The sequence below is a fragment of the Nannobrachium achirus genome (genome assembly GCF_963921795.1).
Source record: "Nannobrachium achirus genome assembly, chromosome: 22".
NCBI lineage: Eukaryota > Metazoa > Chordata > Actinopteri > Myctophiformes > Myctophidae > Nannobrachium > Nannobrachium achirus.
The window spans coordinates 18,835,634-18,859,733 of record NC_137829.1 but is presented as its reverse complement, the minus strand read 5'-3'; the positions used below and the strand labels follow the sequence as shown (position 1 = coordinate 18,859,733).

At 40.5% G+C, this 24,100-nt stretch overlaps 1 protein-coding gene across 1 annotated transcript; it reads right to left on the bottom strand.

Moving 5' to 3' along the window:
• Window positions 1–656: 656 nt before the first annotated feature.
• Window positions 657–23,121, bottom strand: lcp1 (lymphocyte cytosolic protein 1 (L-plastin)). Its single transcript, XM_080753322.1, has 17 exons — window positions 23,019–23,121; window positions 19,325–19,496; window positions 14,529–14,622; window positions 13,625–13,773; window positions 12,513–12,636; window positions 12,150–12,282; window positions 11,635–11,716; window positions 10,780–10,945; window positions 9,387–9,529; window positions 9,077–9,172; window positions 8,041–8,236; window positions 7,273–7,351; window positions 6,481–6,595; window positions 5,720–5,853; window positions 4,311–4,431; window positions 3,132–3,256; window positions 657–1,731 (listed from the first exon to the last, which is right to left on the bottom strand). The coding sequence occupies exons 3-17, from the start codon at window positions 14,593–14,595 to the stop codon at window positions 1,602–1,604; spliced, it is 1,860 nt and encodes a 619-aa protein (XP_080609448.1). The 5' UTR covers window positions 14,596–14,622; window positions 19,325–19,496; window positions 23,019–23,121; the 3' UTR covers window positions 657–1,601.
• Window positions 23,122–24,100: the final 979 nt, after the last annotated feature.

Here is a 24,100-nt window from a genome sequence, read left to right as displayed (position 1 = left end):
TTATACTTTAGTCGTTATTTTTGTCTCGGATCTGTTGAAATAGCGAGGGACAGAAAATGCTCTGGGGGCAGAGTTCTCCTCTGCCTACAAAATGTCACGGCTTAAAAGCCCCATAGATAGGCTATATTTGTGAAAACATTTAATGAGAATAGGGATGCCAGGTTGAACATTATCTTTAGGGGTTAGAATTTGCCTCTGTAATGGGAAATGAGTGTGCATAAAGTACTGATAGAAAAAGGGCTATTGTGGGCCAGGAATGTTCGGAAGATAGAATATGAAAAGTCAAACAGATCCATCTTGATCACTTGACTATTGAGATAATGTGTACAGATTTGTGTGATGTTTGGACACATTTTGTAGGACTAATATAAAATGTATTTTTTGCAAAAGCCGGCCTCCTGGTGGCGCAATGTTAAAATGGTGGCATTTGTTCCTCAACGTGATTGTGCATTCCACTGCAATTGGACGATGCATTCATGATTTGTGGCATGTGGTTGTTGTCACCATTTGGGAACCATTGCTCGAAGCCACGCTTTGAGAAACAAATCAGCACAGTTTAATAGAAAACATCTTTATTTCAAATATGTGCATCATTTGGAATGCATAAATGAGTGGAAGTTGTAAAGTAGCTAAATATTCTAAATTGGCAGAGAGCATTCCTCTCCCTGTCACGCTCCTTCTAATCTCAGAAGTGCCATTGGAAATGGTACATCAATGCTGTAAGGGTAACTAAAGGCCCATTCCCACTGGGCGCGATAAAGATGAAGATAAAGATTAAAAAAATATTGTTCTCAATTGAAGTGGATGGCATCATCCACACCACAACGATAGCCGTAAACGATATAGCTTGGCTCACTTTCTGGGATTTCAAACCATGACGTCAGATAATTATCTTTATCGCGCCCAGTGGGAATGGGCCTTTAGACTTAGGGTAAAGATCACATATCTATGTCCTCTTAAATTTATCTTTGACAATATAAAGGTTTTGAAACAAAGTGATTCTGTCCACACACATTGAATTTTCATGTGACGTGGTCTTCCTTGGACAGTATCTTCTTTATAGGCCACTGCCGCCATTTTATATTGTTTATCATATCATCGCTGTCGGGTGGAAACCTTGTACGTCCAAAAACGGTTCGTTTTCAGTAAATGGAAAAAAACTAACTGTTCCAATGGATCCACTATACTGTAGTTAGTTTAAACACAAGCTAAAATATTTATAAGACCCACAGATAGACTTAACCACTTTTATTTTGCTCAGCACTCTTGTATGACAATACAAGGTCGGACATTAATTTACAAAGATAAAAATAAAAAAAAACATAAAAAGTTTGAATATGATACAAGGTTTCTGCCCGACAGTAACAATGTAAGGCCCTTTCCCACTGGACGTGATAACAATAAAGATAACGATAACGATAAAAAAAATATTGTTTTTAATTGAAGTGGATGGCAGTGTCCACACCACAACGATAAAGCCGCCATAATTGACGCAGACACATCATTATGGTTATGGTTATCCTTATCGAGTCCGGTGGGAATGAACCTTCTTTCTGGTATCACAACATCCTGGTGATAACCGATTTGTATATGAGGCTGTTCTATCGCTTCATGCCACGTGCCACCAGGCAGGCGAACACTGTCATCACCATCTTCGGTTTCACCTCCACCAGGTCTTCTGGCAGAGCATACACTCGGGCGCCGATCTTCCTCGCCATGGAGATGGCGTACCTGGCAACAAAATAACAAGGATAGAGGGCCGTTAAAAACTGCACTACTACATTTAGTTTACTTTTATTATCGGCAAAATGTAATGAGAGAGAATACACTGTATAGTGGTGGCAAACAAAGGAGATTTTCTGTTTTAAAGGACAAGGGTTCATATTTGAGAGGAAAGAAAAGATGAGTGTTAGAATGTTTTCATTTACTGCTTTCTATCGTTTAGTGATTTTAATGATTTTCATTTCAGTGGGTAGGGGCATGTGTACAAGTGGCTAAATATGTATTTTTAGACACAATAAGCCAATTCCAAAGACGCACCGCAATCTTTCATGGACAGATGTGACTTATGGGGGCTAGTAGTGTTACTGTAAATAGTAATAAAGAAATTGCCGGCTTATCGAGTCTAAAAATACATATTTATTTAGCCACTTGCACGAATGCCCCCACCCACTGAAATCAAAGTGGCTAAAATCGCTAAAACGATAGAAAGCAATAAATGAAAACATTTTGACACTCATATTTTCTTTACTCTAATTACAATCTAAAATATGAACCCTTGTTGTAAAAGAAACAAAGTTGTCCTTTAAAGTAAGGCATGGCAACTTTGGCAAGTGTATAATTTGTATAGCATATTCCAACAAGTCAATTCAAAGTGCTTTAAATAAAACATTAAGCATTATTAACTCATTGAGTGCCAGCCTATCACCACTAGAGGGCGCCCAGTGACTAGAGAATAATAGAGATATGCTGGTAATGCATGCCCAAGCCCTGGAGCCATGACTTTTTTTACAAAGGAAAGGACACTTTCCTTTGTGCATGTACAGGAAGAGGATGAAGTTAGCTTGAAGTTAGCTATTGGCTACCAAGCATTTTAGAAGCCTTATTTTCGTCAACTTAGCCATGATTAAACCTTGCACACCTCATGCATGGGAAAAAACAGAGAAGAATGAGCTCTAAAAAATCCAATGCAATCCTGGATTGCATTGGAGTGGATTTGTGCAGTTTGTTCACAGCTTTCAAACAAAAAAATCCGATTGGAAATCCGTTCAGGCATTCTTGAGATAATCGCCATTATGTTTTACATGTAATGTAAACAAAAATGGCTGCCCTGTATGTTAGATGGGGTTGTATGGGGGTGGAACATGCAAAATCGCGATTGAAATCATGTTCACCAGATTTGATGGGGTCCAAAAAAAAAAAAAAAAAATTCAAAAAAATTTTTTTCAAAAAAAAAAAAATTTTTTTTTTTTTTTTTTTTTTTTTTTTTTTTTTAAAAGCCGAACTTGTTCGGGATCGGCACTCTACGATACGCTAATAAAGCCGAACTAGTTCGGGATTGGCACTCAATGAGTTAAGACAGCCCCCCAAAAAAATGTAATTCCTAAGAATAAAAGAAACCCCAGACATACTTTGCGTTGTTGAGTTTCTCTTCCTCTGTGAGGTCCTCCGTCTTCAGCAGGTCGTAGCGAATAGAGCCAGGCTGGATGGCGTCGATCAGGTCCAGAACAGGCATGCTGCTGCTGATGGCGCCATCCTACACACATTAAACAAATATATATATATATTTAATGTGCAACATGCATATACCGTAGTATACAGTAAATCACCTGTAAGAACCAGGGCGGATGGCGCCAATCAAGCGCTGATGGATACACACTGTACACAAGTTGTTATTGTACAAATAGGGCTGTCACGATTATGACATTTTACATGGCGATTAACTGTCACTCAAATAATTGCGATTAACGATTTAATTGTGTTTTTGTCATTGACAATTACATTTCTGTTTGGCTTGAAGGCTTTGAAGTTGCACATGGCAGATATCACACATAACCTAAATATACAAAGGAATTACTGACATATTTGACAACTTGATACATAAAAAAGAACAATGGTAGTGGAAATAGCCGATCTGCAAGCTTGTCGATCTGCCATTTCCACTATTTTTGAAAATGTTTGAAAATGTATGACATTTTCAACATGGAAACGATTATGACGATTATGACAAAATAATTGTGATGTAAAATAATTGCGATTAGACAGGCCCGCCCATGTACAAAGCAAATATTAAGCATACACAGTAACAATCCTGAGTGTACCTAGAATGAAGTGCACAGCTATTCAACATGTTGAAGCACTGGTTAATGCAGCCATTATCCTGAAGAGGGCAGCATCCTCTACAATTTACAATTTAGGCATTTATCAGATGCTCTTAACCAGAGCACACACATGAAATGCAGAGAGACAGCATAGTGCCTCAGTGAACTAGGATCATTCACGAGTAACCCAAGAACAAACATCAGTCTAAAGTTAAAATAATAATCTGTACATTGAAACTATCCACCTGTTTCCGCGCGAATTTACTGTAGCATTATTTGCAGGACACTTCCGGTTAACAGCAGTGAGCTTGTAGATCACTCTCGGCTGCTGCGCCGGAAGCTGCCTGCACATTCTGCACAATGCACGATGGGATGTTGGAAAGTTGTGGATAGGATCTGTCTAAATTGTAACAATGTGGTCAAGAAAAATAAACAAGCCTAAGTAACAAACACAACACACTGAGAGTAGCAGTAGAAGCAGCAGCTCACCTTGAAGCCACTGATGGTGGGCTTGCCCGCCTGTGTCAGCATGTCATTGGCCCAGGTCACGATGATGTCATCGTTGACTTTCTGTCCCTCCCCCAGATCCTCCAGGATGTTCAGTGTGTACCTGAGGAGACGGACAGCGTTCAGTAACAGAGCAGGCACATAGACATCAAAGGGGGCTTGAGCCCCTGCCCTTTTATCCATCTGTAAAAAGTGCCCTCTCCAGACCAGGCCATGAATGCAGTTTTTACCATGGTGAAAGAAATGCAACTGTCCTCTTTCCATGCCATACCTGAAGGCAGCATTAAAGAGAAGAGAATTGTCTTGTCCAAACTATCCTGAGCTTGAACGGAGCATCTTATGTTGAAAGAATTGCCTTCTCCATGTAGAAATCCATGCCATAGGCCTACACCACATCTCCAGTATTGATTGATTATGCTTAGTTCAGTGTGGTATCAAGCACCGAAAATAGCCAACCTCCAAGCTCACAACGCGGCGCAGCTCAAACTATGTGCTGAGACTTGGTTATACTGAGTTGAGACGTGGTTATACTACAGTTGGATGGCTTCACTGAACAAAAATAACAGATCTAACAAGTTAACGTGTCACCGTCTAGTCTAAATTAAACTTTTTGCTGGTTGGCTATGTCTGTGCTTGTTGTGACAAACACAGCATCATGTTCCGTATAAGAGTAGCCTATCTTATCGTTTAATATCACAATCCAATGCATATCCATATAGCAAATGGAGAATGGAGATGCAGATCCATGGAAAGGAGACAGCTGAATTGTAAATATTGCCGGCAATGCAGGGTAGGGATGCACAAAAAAACAGTCATCATATCAGTATCATGATCATGAATAGCCTTAAAAATGCAATATCAGTATCGAACCGTTATCAAAATAATATAGCTGTTTTATGTGAATGGTGAATGTGAAGCTGAAAAGCCTTTTGTGATGATCAGGTCTGAGAGTGTTTTCTGGGAAAACGTTCAAAAAGGTCAACAAATTAGAAAATACTAATTGACTTTGTTTGAACTAATATGTGCATCAGTAGGCCTAATAAATCAGGTAACAAGAATGCACTGTTTATTACAAGTCTGCATCAAGTCTGCATCTCACAGAGTTACTGTATAACAGTTGTAAGGTAGACACTCTGTATTGCAATATCAGTATACGTATCAGTCGATTTGACCAGGAAAATTATCGGTAATGAGATATGGGCCAAAAATATCTGCTTTTTTCAGCTGGGAGATTTGGCGAGGGGGAAAAAAGGACCAGACCAAGTATAGAGTTTGACCAGGTGGACCCTCGTCAACTCTGTATATAGGGTGTATGTGGTTAAATTAACTCTCAAAGTTCAATGTATTGTGTACCACCCTGGATTCCGCTGTGATTAGGAAGTTGTCTTTACCTCCTCATGAGCTGCCATAGGAGTGCCAGGGTGAGCTTGCGGTTCCCTTCGTTGAGGTCCTGTCCTGCGATGCCCACCAGAGAGAATTTAGCCTCGTTCTTCCCCAGTGCCACTGCGTAGTTACAGTTCTCCAACTGCAAGACATGGAACGTGTCAGGGTTCAGGCACGTGCACACATAGACATAAAAGGGGGCTAGAGCCCCTGCCCTTTTACCCGTCTGTAAAAAGTGTCCTCTCCAGACCATGAATGTAGTTTTTATTATGGTTAAAGAAATGCAAATGCCCCCCCCCCCCCTTTCCATGTCATAACTGAAGGCAGCAGAATTGGCTTGTCCAAACTCTCCTGAACTTGAATGCAGCATCTTATGTTGAAATAATTGCCCTCTCTGCGTAGAGATCCATGCCGTTACACCACATCTCCAGTATTGACGTGATTATGCTTAGTTTATTGTGGTACCGAAAATAGTCGACCTCCAAGCTCACAAGCAACATGTCGCAGCGTGCCACGTTGTGAGCTTGGAGGTCTGCTATTTTCACAAAAGGCCCTTTTAGACATTTCAGCCCTTGCCTCTCTAACATTCTCTGCATGTCCCTGTCAAGGTTCATTCAAGCCTGAAGTATAAATTTATACTAAAATATATAAATCAGGCTCATGTCATCATTGTGACTATTGGCATGTACATTATAAGGCTCACATAAGTTCTCCTCCAAGGCCAAAACATGGAAGTAATAAACACTTTCACGTCTAGATTCTCTTGTACCTTCTTCATGTTGCTTCCCAGTTTAGAATAGGGAGGTTTGTTGACTCTGTTCCAGTCTACTGGAACCTTGATCTTCTCATAGAGCTGGAAGATGATTGATGCATCATCAAGGTCTCTGCAAACACACATGCACACAGTGTCAAAATAGCACTAGTAAAGGTCAACATTAGGCTGATATGACTATAAAGCATCGCAGCGGAAGTGGTTTACTGGTGCCACTAAAAATCTCCCATTCATTTTCCCCATAGAAATGTACAAAAATATTTACATGGATGGCTTGGTAGGATCTCAGTGAATCATGACCATAAAACCTTTGATCCTATATACAAACATATTTTAATATTTAATTATTTATATACTACATTTAATAAATACCCTTTGTTTAGCGAGTTTCACATTTTTATTTTCACAGAAACAAAGGTTTCATGGCCATGATTCACTGACATCCTGGGTGGCTTGGTTCTAGGCTTAACATAATTGTTATACTGTAAATATTTTTGTGAAAGTCTATGAGGAAATGAAGGGAGAGTTTTTAGTGGCACCAGTAAACCACGTCATATATTACATATATTAGAGGCATAAATTGTGAAAATAGCCGATCTACATGCTGCGCATGTAGATCTGCTATTTTCACAATAGAACCGTGTTAAACAAAATGTAATGCCTCAAGTCTTACAACTCCATGTGCTCGTCAAATATGATTATTTGGGGTGTCGCTGCCTGAAAAGGTTGAGAACCCCTGCCCTAGATAAGAAATGACTTGAAAATAAAAGAGGGTCCTTCCTTCCTTACGCATAGAGGTGGTTGACACGAGGGTTGACCCCCAGTGAGTTCATCCAGTTTCTGAAGGTGCGTTCCTCCCTGGTCTCACCTGACAGGAAGAGAACATGGTGAAAAGACTGCTGTATCCCCATGGGACATTATATTAGTCAAGTTGATGAGATGCTGTGTTGTTGTGGGTGGCTGATTTAAGCAATTACCACCTGAGTCCAAACTAATGGATACAAATAAAAGCTAGACTTGAGAAGAAATGATATTGCGCACATACAAAACAAACTAAAATAACATGAAAGGAAATGTCTTTACTTTTAGTTATTGTCAATTTAGTCAATCATCTGTCAGCACAACAAGCATGAAGAGGCATTGGTGGGTGCGTTTTATTTGGATGTTTCTATGTATTAAATCTTGTTCCTGACAAATACCTCTCATATTATAATAATACAATAAAATAAAACTTTATTTAAAAATAACTTAAACTAGGGCTGTTCGATTTGGCCTTAAAATAAAATCCCTATTTATTTCTCAGAAAAGTCGATTTTCGATTTTGATTTCTTTGGTAAAAAGAATACATTGTTTCAAAAATGTTGTTTTCATAAAAAAAAATCAAACAAATGTGATTTTTGATTGGGAATAAAGTCCAAACCGTAGAAAAAGAAAGATAGACAATTTGGGGATTAATAAAGCGACAACGTCAAGCGGCACCGCTTGGCACCGCGACTCGGGGCAGCGCTCTGTGTGGATTGGTCTATAATCTGAGCATCTCAGACGCGCTCCGCTCACCCTCGATGGAGCTCCAGTCGATGTCCTGGTTCTCTGGCTTCTTCAGCGCTGGGTACTTGTTGAACAGGTTGGCCACGAAGGCCAGGTTCAGCTTGGGGTTCCCGCGCACCACATCTGTCGCTGTGACAAACTGCCGTGCCCCCAGTCGCTCCGACTGGACAAGCATGCACTCTGCCCTTTGCAAGTTATCTGCCTCCTGCAATGGGATTGATTGATTGACTGATTGATTGATTGATTGATTTTCTTCGGTAGAAGAATTATACAAGTTCAACACAATATAACTTATAACCAGGATAGATGACTTGGAGCCCTATTTTCGTCCATGCTAAACCCTAAACCCCTAAATGTCTTTGCCATTTTTTACTATTTTGAAAAACATTTTTAAATAGTTCAAATAGCTGATCTACAAGCTCACAACGTGTGGATATAGATTGGCTATTTGATGTATTTAAAAAAAAATCAAACTAGCAAAAAAAAGGCAAAGAAGTTTAGGCGTTAAGGGTTTAGCATGGACGAAAATAGGGCCCATAGTGTGTAATGAGACACTTATTTCCAATGTGGTCCTGTATGTGGGGCAGCTACTATCGATTTATATTCTTAGCAATTATTCTATCGATTGTTTAATTGAGAAGCGCATTGTTTTGCAAATTTTGTCTTCTGCTATATCAAGTAAATCGATGTGAACAAAAAATCCTCTAAAACGATTATTATTATTGATTAACCACTTGGGCCCTATTTTATGCTTTGTCGTACAACGATGGCACGGAAAAATAGCAACAATAGCAGAACTATAAGCTAAAAGCTAAAAGACAAACACTCAACCTATGACATCTGTCATCATATGACGTACATTTGGGCAACCTTATCAGAGCCCCTTTGACTTCCATTATAGGTTTGGATGGCCAAAGTGTATACAAAAATCACTAAATATAATGTGGTGCCGTGAACTATACTGTAGCAATTCTGAGCTATAGAGTTAAATAATGTTCTGATTAACTTAATAAGCCTGGTAATTAGCCTATCTATAAACACTTACCCTGATTCCTGACATGTCGATGGTAATGGGTGGAATGCCCTCATCATCTCCTTTGGGAGCCACTTGGTTCAGTATGTTGTAGTAAGCCTTAGAGTCCTGCAATTTAAACACACATTATTGTCTCTTACTTATTAGAGATTCAAGGGTGATTCATTAGTGTTAGTCCTACTGTATGTGTTGATATGTTGCAGATGTCTGCTAAATGCCTACACTGTGACTCTCAACATTTTTTTCATTTCAAGGATCTCCATATGCATTATACTGTATATACTTCCATCGTGTATTGGAATATAATATCCTCCTGTGTTACCTTGATATCAGAGCTGAAGTTGTTGAGCTTGGGACAGCCAGCCTCTTCCAGGTGATAGTTGGCCCAGCGCAGCAGCAGCTCCTCTGGGGACAGCTTCATCAGGTCCTCCAGACTCTCCCCGTCACGCAGCAGGGCGATCAGAGCTGCATATAAGAGCACATGCACATTAAATGTGACATACTGTATACCTGGTATTGTTATAGGGCTGGGTATTGCCTACAACCTCACAATCGATACGATATGCATCGCGATACACAGAGGCTACGATACGATCTAAAACAAAATATTATGTCTCTACAGTATGTAATCCTGGGAGAGTATTTTTTGCAGGTCGTTCTGTCCGAGTGTATCAAAAAAGCACCTCGGTTAAGCACTGTTGGTCCGACCAGTTTAACATTCACCAGGTTAACATTCACCTGCGTCGGCAAGTTAGATAATCACCCGCGTCACGGTTACTGAGGTTAGGGCTGGGTTAGGGCTTGGTTTAGGCATAGTTTTATTGAGGCTAGGATTAGGGTTAAGGTTAGGTTTAGGTGTATCTCCGCCCCCCCCGACTTTCGTCACCTCCGCGCAGCCAATCACAAGCTTCAGTCTGCCTTAACCAAGGTGCCTTTTTGATACACTCGGACTGAACGACCTGCAAAAAACACTCTCCCATGTAATCCTAGAGCTCCCAGAAACACATGCAATTAAAATATTCACTTATATTCACTTATAAATAAGTGAATATGTGTAACTGTAAAGTTGTGTGCCCATCTAAAGATAAAATATTAGTTTGAGCGGAGCGGTACCTAGAAAGTCAATGCAAAGGCATGACTAACGGCACAAAAGAGGTGAACAGGGCGGCGCGAACAAAGCGCTCTGCTGCCTCAGTATCTTCGCCTCAGCTGCAAAATCCCAACTGAGGCGTTCGATTCCCCCCCACCAACACTGACTAGCGTGACCAAAGTGGAGGGATTCTTGAGAGTGTGCAAATGGATGACATCATATTGATGATGTCAGTGTGGAACGCTGACAGAAAATCACCTAAACAAATTCACACAAATATATGTGAAAACTATTAAGGGATTTACTTCCTTGGCCTGCTTGCAGGATGCACAAGGAAAGGCTTCATGCAGTCAGCTGCACACACACAATGATTGAAGCTTATTTTGAGACATGGTAATAGCATAGCATACAACTTATTTAAGTTGCTTTATGAGTCACTGTTACACACAGATTATAAGGAATGAGGGAGAAACCTTATACCTAAAAAGCCTACACTCAACCATTTTAACATGCAGTTAAGTGTCTACAGGTGACTGCATTTGGGGACACACAAATGGACACACACACACACACACACACACACACACACACACACACACACACACACACACACACACACACACACCTTCGTTTTTGCTGAGCTCGATGTCAGCAAACAGGCCAATCTTGATGACCTGCCACAGTAGACCGAGGACCAGGTGCTGCCTGCCTTCCTTTAGGTCCTCAGCTCCGATGTTCACCACATGACAGCCGATGGCCGACGCGGAGTTGAGAGCCAGGTTCAAGTTCTCCTGTTTTGGGGAACACATCCAGGTCAGCACAGGATCACATGCAGAGGACTTATATTTAATAGTCCCTCAAGCCAGAATACATTGATCTCTTCCAAATGAATGCTATCGTCTGCTGCAGAGAGTCTGTAAATTTGCACCGGTAAAAGTGGAACAATCACAACATAGTATTTGCCTTTATTGCGATTGTAAGAATGACAGTGATGATAGGGCTGGACATGATTGAATGAATATATGACTTGAAGACTGTCTGTCATTCAGATTTCTGGGCTGGATCTGTCCATTACATCAGTGGTTCTCAACCTGTGGGTCCCCAAATTATTTTGGGGGGTCCCCAGATGATTAGCTTAACGTGAAACATTGTTTTCTCACTCAACTCACTCATCACGTCCCCAGTTAAAAAATGATTGTTTTGGTGCTCACGGCCTGAAAAGGTTGAGAACCACTGCATTGCATAATAATTAAACACCAGTAAATTGTGAGTTTATCTACTAGTACTATCAAACAATTCAACAAGGGAACCAATTCACTTTTTGGAGTTAACATTTTTTTATTTTTATTTTATTTAATGTTGCTTGTCGATAAAGTGCCACCCACCCACAGTTAAGGCTGTAGCATACTTGGTTTTAAAAACAAATGACATAATTATGTAAAACCCTGACTTTGTCTTGCCAGTCTGAACTAGGCTTTACCTGTGTGGTGAAGGGTGTGAGTTTCTTCTTATTGATGGTCCTTTCATCGATGGTATCAGGGACTGACAGGTTGATCATCTTACTAAACAGAAGCAAGAGAAAAAACATGTTCAATAATGTCTCTGTTCCATTATGAAGGGTAAGCCAGAACCTTCCATAACCTAAATCTTTCCAGACCTTGTGAAGTTCTGTGATGTTTTTTCACGTACGTTTTCATTAATAACCAGAAATACGCCTGAAAGTGGAGGTACGTAATGAATTGGTTATTTTTATTTTTGAAAGTATAGTTCTCAGTTGTGGGTTCCCAGAACTCGACTGAGCAAGGCCCAGATTTGGTTCTGAGAAACAGAGCCATAGTGTATGGAAACTAATCCAGAACCTGTGAGATATGCAGTATGTTTCACAGCACTGCACAGTTCACGTAGTCCTTGTAGTGTGAGTCTGTGAGAAGAGCCATTTTGTCTGGTTCTCATTCATTCTTCTAAAAGGAGACTTAAAGCTTTCATATAGTTTACCATAGAAGGATGCCATCAGCCACTGCAGTGAACAGGTTGTCGCTGCTGGGGTCCATGGGTAGAAGATGCTTACAGTCTGGGTCATTCTCCAGGGCTTTGTTTACCCAGTTGACAAAGGCCACCTTCTCCTCCTCTGTAGAAGGGAAAATGTAATTGTAAGTATTGGTATACAACTGAAGCAATATCTGACCAATGAGAAGTCTATGAAAAAGCTGATTATACCACAAAACAGGAAGATAAAGTAAGCCAATCGTTATGTGGTTCATTAGTGATGTTTGAAGAACAACCACACTTCCTCTGTGAAACGTTACAACATTGCGCTTGTGTCCTAATGTCTGAATGAATGTCAAATGGATATCTGACCTGAATAAGAGTGCTGTGTGCCAGACTGCTCAGATGTTCCCGCGATAGCACAGATTCCTTCCTTCTTATTGATGGCTTTCCTGAAGGTTTTAGACACTTCTGAGCTCTTCAGTCCATGAACAACCTGAAGAAAGGACGGACACCAAGAAAACACACGCAAACCTCATGGTCAAAATGACTGGACTAAAAATGTCAGTGGTGGAACTGAACTTACAAAAGGGAGACTGTCACCTAAATGTGGACTTAGTGTTTTATTGTCCTGCAGAAATATGGGTGTGGAAAAGGAGTGAATGATGAAAGTATTATTTGGATCCCACATTAATCGATTATTTTTCCTAGGTATAGGTATTTGTATAGAAGGCCTAACCAGGGACTGGGGTCGCAAATTAGCCTCAGCTATAAACCCCATAAACAATGCAACAATTTCAAGTTTTTATATCTTGAAACATTGATTTTTGTATTGTCCCTGTCAAATGCCCTTGAAATAGCTGCTTAAAGAAATGTTGAACTTGAATCTTGGGTTGTAAAGTTACCTTTACATGGACTTATCTATAATACAACTTAAGGTTCAACCAAAGCTAAGGTGGAGCTTCCGTGCAGGACATGGATGCTTATCCAAGAGTCTAGCCAACCCAATATAATAATGAATATAATAATCAACTTGAACGCTCGCGTCCCTATTACGAGGAGAACTTTAGCCAAAAATAGCAGATCTACAAGCTCTCAATGACTCGCGCTGTGAGGCATTGAGAGCTTGTAGATCACCTATTTTCTGCAAACAGTTTTGGTGTAGAGGTAAAACAAAGAGCAGACCAAGTACAAAGTGAAAGGTCAAGTTTACAAAATATCGACGATTTAAGTGGTTAAATGTCTGAAAATACACATTAACATGAATCTAACAGACTGATGACAGTGCTGTCAAACAAGTCTATGAATCTATCTATGAAATCGATGAAAATCTTTATCGCACATTTATACAATATGTAGTGGGGTCCCTGCTTCATCTTTCTCTCAGCTAAGGGGTCCTTGGCCTGAAAACATTGAATACCCCTGATTTAGATCAAGTAATTGTTTCACTTCGATACATGTGTAACAAAGGTAAGGTAACATACTTCAGTGAACTGTTCGAAGGTGAGCTGGTCTCCCGTCTTGGTGAGCTCCTGAATGATCTCCCTGACACGGTACCCGGGCAACGGCAGGTTGGCGGCTTTGAAGAGCTCGTTGAGCTCATCTTTGCTGATGAAGCCATTGTTGTCCACATCTGGGACGAGACGAAAAGGTAAAAGTAACTCCAGAAGAATGCGAGCGCAACTCAAGTCTCACCAATTAGTCACTTACTGAGTGCATAGCTCAGAAGTAAGTTAATCAAACACACAAATCAGCAGCACTCACAACAGCATTATAACAGCATTTCAGCAGAGACTTCCTCAGCCAGTGCCAAAACACGTCCACATTGTATGTTGCCCGTTCCGATCTTAATAAAGAGTACCTAAAGGACATTTTGTGAATGTTGCAGATAGTTTTTCTTTTGATTCTTTAATGAAAAGGTCAAAGGTCATGGATGAGTGTACTGTGAATCTGTGATGAAGGTGACAAACCTACAAATACTTACAGTACATTTTTGCTATTCAATGATGAAGTATACAGGGCTTAAAGGAGTAGGCCTAGTTCACCCCCAAAATGACATTTTTTCTATTGATTACTCACGCCATGGAGACTTGAGTTCAATAATATTTTTGAGTTTTTGTCACATTCCTAAGACAATAATTTGATAACAATGAATTTACCCCCATTGATTCTGGATGTAATCAATAGAACAAAAAAATCATTTGGGGGGTGAACTACACCTTTAAGTATGTATGTTATTGGACAATTTGTCTATCTGCAGAACTGGTATAGTTACTGTTACAGTGTGGCAGACATGAAGGAATCTTCTTCTCTAGTGGTTTTAGAAGAAGAAGTAAAGTTAATATAATCAGGTCTCTTGTGCACTTTTTCCTGGTCAACTTCTCTTACCAATCTTAGAAAAAGCCTCTCTCAGTTCCTCCACCTCCTCTGGAGATATCGGTGTGGTGGCAGCCATCTTGAAAGTCTGATTAAGCAGCAGGATCTGAAACCACCACAACAGAGGAACAAGTTTGTTTAGTTTAAACCCTTGAACCCCAGTGTCCCTATTCTGGGGTGAACAGTAAGGCCAAAACAATCTACTTTACAAGCTCATAAGACGAGTTGTGAGCTTGTAGATTTCTTTCAGTGAAGAGATTTGCTGTAAAGGGGAAAAAAAGGAGCAGGCCAGGTCTAGACCCCTGGGAGACTCATTTAGGGTTTAAGTAGTTAATTACACAATGAGCTGTGCTTAATAGGTGATATAACACATTCCTATGGCTTATAAAAACATACTTAACTTTATGGTGCCAAACCTTTGTGAAATAAATAATCAAACTACCAATTTAGACTAATCGCAACACAACAGCTGCACATACGGTATTTAAATATCATGACATACAGTACAGCTGCCACTGTAGAGGTCAGTCAGTGCAATGCACCATTGTGCCACCACACATAATGATATGGATCAGATAAACTGTGACCATTGAAGAACGCAATTGCAGAGCCCCAGCCCTGCACAGCTTCCCTCCCCAGAACACAGGTAATATTCAATGATGCATTTTCGGATCGTTTATTAGTCACGCTCCTGGTGTGTGGACCTTTGAGTGTCACGGAATATGAATTACACAAATTCTAATTTCTGTCCTTCTAGCACTTCCTGTTTAACCTCCTACCAGAGAAAGAGAAGGGAGGCTTCATATGATTATTATCATTACCTTTCTTTTGGCCTGTAAAAACACAGCTTATAACCGATATTTCTATTAACCAAGAAGTCGACTTCAGTACACAAGACTCCCACCAGGGAAAGACGAAAGTTGAAAAAACTAAAAACAAATATTATTTTCCCTCCATGTGTGCGTGTGTACAGCATTCAAACAGTAGGATTGCTTATTGTCAAGGACAGAATGATTCTCTCCTTTTCCAACTGTGTTTTTCAAAGGAATTAAGCACATGGTTTCGGGTTTTGTCCCCATTCACACCCCCCGCCAAAACAATGTGATGATGTCATCAAACAATTTAACTTTTTACTCTTTACTGAGTCGACTTGCAAAAATCACAAGTCGTTAACGCCCTAGTTTGAGGAAGTCTCCAGTTCAGTGAGCATCGGTGCCAGGTCGAGTTTCTTTTGATTAAATTAAAAGATATATAATAATAATAACACTGTGACTACTGACTACACTGCAGCAATCAGACTTGTGCTTGTGTACGATATGAGTCACTGATTTCTCACTTTGCAGACAAACACTTCAAGCAGTCTTCATATTATGTTAGCAAATCATTTAAGAACAGGATGCAAGAAGCGTGAGGCAAAGGTTTCACACATCCATACGAGGAACGCACTGTATGAAGAAATTCAGAGAAGAGCAGGAAGTGCTGGTCACATGACGTGCAGGAACTGGTGTTCACATGATGGACGAGACATTTTTTGGTTCAGTATTCTGATGATTGATTCATTGTATGTATGATTCACTGTACTGCACTCTTACCCCATTTAGGCCTGAATAAATACGTAAAAATGTCTTCTAAATCCTAATGGTTTTCTGAAAAACATAATGTTTCTATGATCAGCGGTGCTCAAACCTTTTAATGTCAAGAAACCCTAGAATGATATGTATTTGACCGCAGACCCCCATCTGAAAATATTTTGTTCCAGGGACCAAGAGAAATAAGGATTTGTTTAAAAATATATAAACATTCAAAGATTTGCACACATTTTCACAATTTTTCAAAAATAGCAGATCTACAAGCTCGCAGCACGGCACTCGGTGCCGCGCTGTGAGCTTGTATATCTGTAATTTTTTAATAGTTGAAGCATAAAATAATGGTTAAAATGTTCAGCTGATTCTGACTGACCTATGCCGGTATGGATGTGCATAAACCACACAAAGATAGTGGGAGAGTTCAGTTATGTTATTGTCACTATTCTTTATTTATTCTTTATCTATTCTTCTTAGAACTAGCTCTTTTTGTTCAGACTCCAAAATGTCAGCGTCCTACAAAAAAAGATACAGTATTATTGTATTCCGCTACAATAACCCACCAACTTGGTGTACAATAACACACCAACCTGTGTCTGCCTGAACCAAGCCAGCAGAAGGACTTCTGGGTTTTCTAGTCTACTAATTTGATGACGTGCGCAGTGAGCAGGAGTTGACTACTTTACAACCATGAACACCCAGTATCTTTGCTGTCAGACAGTGTATTTACTGTATATAAGGAAAACTATTACAGTACAGAAAAAACACTGGTTTTCAAAGTGTGATAAAGTTAACAAAGCATAAAATGTACATTATTCTTACTTTCATTATGTTCAGTTATTTTTCCCTTTTGCATCTGTAAAGATCCTTATACGTTGCTACAGTATTTAAGTATTTGTTCCAAAAATAAATATCATTACTAACAAACTGAATTGTCAATGACTATTGATCACCAGCACTAGTGTGTCCTCCCTGATATTTGGAGGTCTGGGTTCAATCCCTGGCAAAGTCATACTGACAAAAGACTATAAAATGTTACCCAGTGCCTCTCTGCTTGCCACTCAGCCAAGGGTTGGATTGGAGGTAAGTACTCTAAGTCCCTGCGACATACATAATGTCCACGCCACGGTTTATACTTGTACATCAAGCTACCTCACGCTACAGAAACAGGAGACTTTCAGATATGATAATGTTGTTAAAATTGTTTGTCATTATACAGGCTCACAACAAGACATTTGAGTGTCACTGTGCAATGCATCTGTGAATAATATTCAGAAAAATAATATGTTGGTAAATTGGGATCCAACAGGAGCGTACCTACTGTATGTTCCCTAAGCCCTATGTTCCCTCAAAACTAACACTAACCCTAAGCCTAATCCTAAACTGAGAGAACATAGGGCTGAGGGAACAATCTTCAGAACAGTATTACAAAGTGTAATACTATTTGAAACTGACTTGTGTTTACTTCAACCTCAGCTTTAATGTCACATCACACTAATCTAAAACAGTGGTTCTCAGACCCCCAAACTCACACCGTGCCGTGATGCAACGCGTTGAGATCTACAAGCTCATGTGTCGCAATGTTGACATGGTGGGGGGAAATGGGGAACAAGATCTACAAGCTCATCATGTGACACGCTGTGAGCTTGTAGATATGGCCATTTTCAAAACAAAACAACAAATCTGAAAACTTGGAAATATTTTAACAACACAAATCTTGTATGAGGGTCCCTGGCACAACAACATTTTCAGATGGAGCCCCGCGCGGCCAAACGTATATTAATTTGGGGGTCCTTGACATGAAAAAGCTTGACAACTACTGATCTAACCCCTTGTATGGAACCAACTGTTCACCAACATGAAGCATACAGTATGTAATGCATGATGCTGTTTTAAGGTGATTTACTGTCTGTAAACTGTGTTAACTGTATTGTTCTTTTTTTTTATACATACATGTATCGTTTGCATTGTAATTTGTATTTAAAATCTTCCTGCCCAGACACCACAGATGCAAATTAGCTCTATGGCTAACTCTGGCCCAATACTTGCATGGCCCCTAAAAAACTAATAAACAAAAAATAAGTTTGCACCAGGTATAAAGGACTGAGTGAACTCATAACAGTAATTTACACCATGCAGTAGGTGCTTGTAATGTGGACCATAAAACAGCAGAGTGAGTGCTTTATCTTATCACCAAGATGGCATCTGCCGTGGTTTAGAGCTGGCATGAGAACATTTGCATAGGCAATGGCAAATCGCAGCATAAGCTCAATATGCTTTGTTGTCTCATTATGTTACCTAATGCGTCTTAATCCCTTCACAGTAGTACATCAAAGTCGATGTAAAGCTCTCATAACAGTTTTTTTTTCTTTCTTTTTTTAAACACACGTTTGGATTAGTGTTTTTTTCTGTTAGCAGTTGAACAGAGGCTGCCCACAAACTTCCTCTTGAGCTCATTGCATTATGGTCACACTTCTCCTCTCTCCAGGGCCCTGTTCTGCTTCAGCTCAAAGTGTTCCTTTAAAGCTGTACTATTACTATGTTATGTAGCTTTTTTGTTTGTGAATACAATGTTATTTTGCCCAATCTGTATGGAAGAGTATATTAATACAATATGACTATACAATTGGGGGTGGTTGTTTTTGGTTCCCATGCTTCTTCTATTAAGAACGTTGTATCTGGTTTGTCTGGTTTGACACGACTGGTTGACAAACTGGTGGGTCAAAATCCAATTTAAGTCTGAAATCCCCCCCTTTTTTAAACCAAATTCTTAACAAGGTAATATCCAGGGTGCCTTAATAATTTGCCGTTCTTTATGTAGAAGAATTTGAGAATCTACGCAGTGTGAGCTGCAGTTACAGTAGATAAGGTCTGGGTTTATTACCATTTATCATTATTTCACAAATATTTACAATACCATCACCTTGTATCAGGACGATATGTCTGAGTTAAATCAGCACTCAGGATTTTACAGTGTACCGTCAAGGGGAAGTGCAATCACATTGATTTATACACACACACACACACTCTCTCTCTCTCTCTCTCTCTCTCTCTCTCTCATATCTGCTGAAACCTATAAACCTATTCAAAGTTATAACCCCCTCCCCCTCTTTCACACACACATTCACATTACACACATACTATTTCGGGTAAATGTCTCACTTTAGGGCTGCTCTGCAAGGCCTTTAGGGCCGAGACGGACAATGTCACATCATCTTTCGTTACCTGAGAGGTGAGATGAGGAGGCTGGTTGAGTTGGGTCTGGCTTGGCTGTGTGGTGGGGTCCTGTCTTCTGTCTGCGCTCTTCTGCTCACGGTTGGCTGTGCTCGTCTTCAGCGCTTCTCCCCGTTATGACACAGTGCACGGTGCAGCGCGGCCTCAGCGCATCTATTCAAATCTACGAGGAAGGAAGTGACACGTTTCACTTCAGAAAGAGGAACGAAAGAGGTTTTGTCTTTATATGGTAACGTGCTTGCCAGCACACAGACACCGCTATCAAAGGTGAACGGAGGCGTAAAGAGGTACTTTTTAGTGCAATGCACTGTCTGTTATATAGAGGCTGAATGATGAGTTTACCAACAGGAGGAGTGTTGACATGGTGGTGGTGGGGGGGAAATGGGGGGAAAACAAGATCTACAAGCTCATGTGTCGCAATGTTGACATGGTGGGGGTGAAATGGGGAACAAAAAGATCTGCAAGCTCATGTGTCGCAATGTGACACGCTGTGAGATTGTAGGTTTTGAATTGGGCTTATACACTAATGTGGTTAAATAAAGAAAAGTTCAGTGTTCATTATTTATCTATCAAAAAGTTATTTGTGTTTATTTTTTTATTTTTTTGTTTGCGCCAATCTATAGCCAGTGGTGTCGCAACACATTCTGGGCCCTGGGTACAAGGATTCACTGCGGGCCCCCCATGAATGTTCTTCATGGGACACACACACACACACACATTATTTTGTGCTTTAACTATTGAAAAATAGCAGATATACAAGCTCATATACAAGCTCACAGCGCGGCTGCAAGCATGTAGATCTGCTATTTTTGAAAAATCGTGAAAAGTCTTTGAATGTCAGTGGTTCTCAAACTTTTTCATGTGAAGGACCCCCAAAATGATATGTATTTGGCCACGGACCCCCATCTCAAAATATTTAGTTCCAGGGACCCCCCAGAGGCAAGGTTTTAGTTACAAATGTTCGCTTAAAGAATACATATAGTTAAAGATTCGCACAAATTTTCACCACTCAAAAATAGCAGATCTACAAGCTCGCAGCGCTGCACTCAGTGCCGTGCTGTGAGCTTGTATATCTGCTATTTTATTTTTCAATAGCTAAAGTAGGCCTATACAATAATTAAGGCCCCTCCAACTTGGGCCCTAGTAACTCAGTCCCACTTTCAGTCCCTCAATCCCTACTAGCTCGCAATGCGATGCCTTGCATGCTTAATCTTGCCAAATTAAGTGCTTTAATTACTTCAGTCCATACAAGTAGTTTTTTATGACTAGTATAAAAAGTGTATTGTCTTTTTTATGTCCAACTTATTTGTACTAAAGTTCATAAAGTTAACATATCGTAGTATAACTAAATGCATTTGAGTATAACTATTGAGTATTAAAAAAAGACAGTCTACAACAAGCAGAAAACGTGTCGCATTGAGACAGTAGAATGATGGAGTGGGACATTCATTTACGAAACAAGTTACATTCAAATATGGAGATAAGATGTTTTCTGTCGACAGCACCAGTATGCAATGTGGCCCCCTGGAGTGAGTGTGGAAATACAGTGGTCCTCTCCATCATCAAAGTTTTCCAACACTGATAAATGTTAACACATACACATGCTGAGTGATTTGTTCCAGAAGGGTATAGTTGGATTACAGCAAACATTTTTGGCTCAGGTCACTCCTGTAAATAACTTTTTATTCCATGCCACCCCTGAATTACATTTTTGAGACAATTGTGCCCGTTTTGAGCATTGCTAACCACTCCTACATCTGGCTATGAGCATAATAGTATGTCCGTCCGTCCGTCCGTCCGTCCGTCCGTCCGTCCGTCCGTCCGTCCGTCCGTCCGTCCGTCCGTCTGTCCGTATTTCTGTCCCGCAGAGCTTGACATTGGCCAAGCTTTGCAGAAAGCTTATTGAAATTAACTAATAAAAGGCACCACTCACTTCACACTGGGTGGGATTTATTATTATTTTTTTTTTTAAAAGCAGTGATGGCAGTGGTGAGCGCACCTCATGGCACGCTCTGCTTGCGAGGCACAAGTTGGCATCTGGACAGAGTGCATTTGTGTGTGCAGACTAGCTGCCATTCAGACGGTACCTAACGGGGATCCATTCCAAAGCCAAAAACAGCCGAACCTCGAGCTCATGAAGGGTTGAGACGAGCTCTTTCGGTGCCCTCTTGCGAGTGCTGCAACCCCTGTTGCAGCACTCGCAAGAGGGCTTTAACGCCCCTGTTACCCCATAGATCAGGGGTAGGCAACCTTAGGCACGGGTGCCAACATTGGCACAGGGGAGGGTGATCACTGGCACACTGGCAGAAGTGTGAAAGAGAGGATTCATATTTTAAAATCAAATATTGTTTTAAACGTGGTCAATTAAATTAAGTCACCTAATTTGCAACAAATTACATCCTGCACATAATTCTACATCCATTAAAATTCTGAACTTTGACTAGGGAGGGAGTCTAATGATCGTTATAACAACGTCCTGACAATCAAAATATGCCAGAATTTTGATGGCATGTCATTAAAATGTATGTTGACATGGCACACTGACTATCTAGAAAATAAATACATGGCACTGCATTTCAAAAAGGTTGCCGACCTCTGCCATAGATAGATACCTTTATTATCCCAAGAGGGAAAGTCAGTTGCCCAGAGGCAGCACAGCAGTTTTAAGGTTACAAGTTACAGAGAAGAAGGAAAGAGAAAAAAGTACTGTTGTGTACAGTCCAAAAAAAGCAAGGAACAATAAAAAAAAGAATATATACATAAAGTGTCAAAAAAGCTATCACAACAAAAGAATATATACATAAAGTGTCCAAAAAATTTAATTCAATGCTCATATACGTGTCACGTCACACACAAATAGCAAAAAAAAGCAAAAAAAGCAAGAAAGGGTGACACAGCAAGACGCCATAAGCAACCCTCCCTGGGAAAGTACTTAGAGGTCAGAGTCAGTACAACTAAATACATAAATGTGTCATGTACATATTCTGTCTGTCTTTCTCTTTTTCCCGGGAACCCCAGTGATCCAGACTAGAGGACCCCAGCAAAATCATGATCACTTTAACTTTAATCCTGTTTTATACTTAGGCCATCTGGAAAAAGAATATCTACAGTACAAGCTCACAACTCATAACAATGATAGATCTGCTAAATCTTGAAACGGTTGTGAAGAATTTTGGATTCAAATAGATTTTAGTTTTTCAGATTTCAGTTTGATTGACGTGAAAAATGTTTGAGAAGAACCACTTATCTATTTCTTTTTACTCTCTGTATTTTACTCACATGGACTCTCGCTCTTTCTGTTCTCCTCAAAGGTGGGAGGCGTGAAGCGACATTGTGGAATAAACTCCCTGTCGCACTTAGAACGATAGACTCACTCCCTAGCTTCCGCCGAGGCCTGAAGACTCACCTGTTCAGACTCCACCTAAACCCATAGCACTTACCGTAGCACTCACCTACCCTCAATGAAACATGAAAGCTAGATAGGATTCTTAGGTTTTATATAACATTTTTTTTACTGATTAGGTGCTTTCTGGATTGATATTTCTATGCAATTGATGTATTGATGTATTACTTTGCTTATTGTATTGATGTATTACCTTGCTTATTGTATTGGTGTATTACCTGTCCTTAAGAGCACCTGCTAAATGCCTAAAATGTAAATTGTGATGTCAATGGGCTGACTCACCTGGAGCTGCTGGAGGTTGATGATGTCTGCATCATCATCAGTCAGTTCCTTTCCTTCTGGATGATATCCTCCTCATGAGTGAGTAACAGCCACTAGAGGGAGCTACAGTGCAGGGGCATCAATTGGGTATGGCAGGGGTATGCAGCTGCCATACCCTGGGTCCAGGGAGGAAAATAAAAGTTACCTTTAAATATAAATCCATGAATGTCTCTTTGTCTATCTGTGCTGGTAATTATGTTGTTAAATTACAGTAAAATAACTACAAAAGCAAAATGTAACAAAATGGTCACTTTAACAAGGTATTATAATTATATTTGTATTCTCCCCATCTTGACAAAATAAAAATAAAAAATAAAATAGTTACCTACTCCTCCCGCGAGGGAAATTCAGATATCGCAGCCCAACCCAGCTGCTTTTTTCAGCTTAACCCAGCTGAACCCAGTGCTGCCCACAAGGAGCGCGAGGGGGAGGGGAGCAGTGATAGCTGGAGCGGGGAATCATACCTGCGACCTCTGGGGCCTCCGGAGTCCTAGGTATGGACACTAACCACTCAGCCATCACTGCAAATGGTACAGGATCCCCAGGTCAGCTGCACAGGTGCCATGCATTATTGAAGCAATAAGCCACAAGAGGCGAGTGGTTACCTGGTATTTTACACCGGCTGAGAGGCGTAGGGAGACACAAGGTGCAGCCGAGTGTCTCCAACCCTCTCAGCCGGTAACCACAGGTAACCACAAGCCTCACGTGGCTTATTACTTTTCTAAAATGGCAACAATATGGCAACATGAAAAATCATAGACATGTACCAATTAAAACTGTTCTATGTCACTAATAATTCACTATAAGGTCTGCTCTGCAAGAAAGTTGTCCCCAGCTACAAGAAAGTAGTTCCCAGCCAGGCTGAAGAAACAACACACCTGTTAAGGGGAGCACACACTAGACGCGGGCGGCTGCGTAGCGTCGCGTCGCGGTATTGATGCACGTGAAGTGCAGCGCGGTAACACCAACTGGATGCGGTGCGCTGCCACACAGCACATCCATTTCCCCCGGTGGGAAGAACCAAGGGAGAAAATGTTCACCGC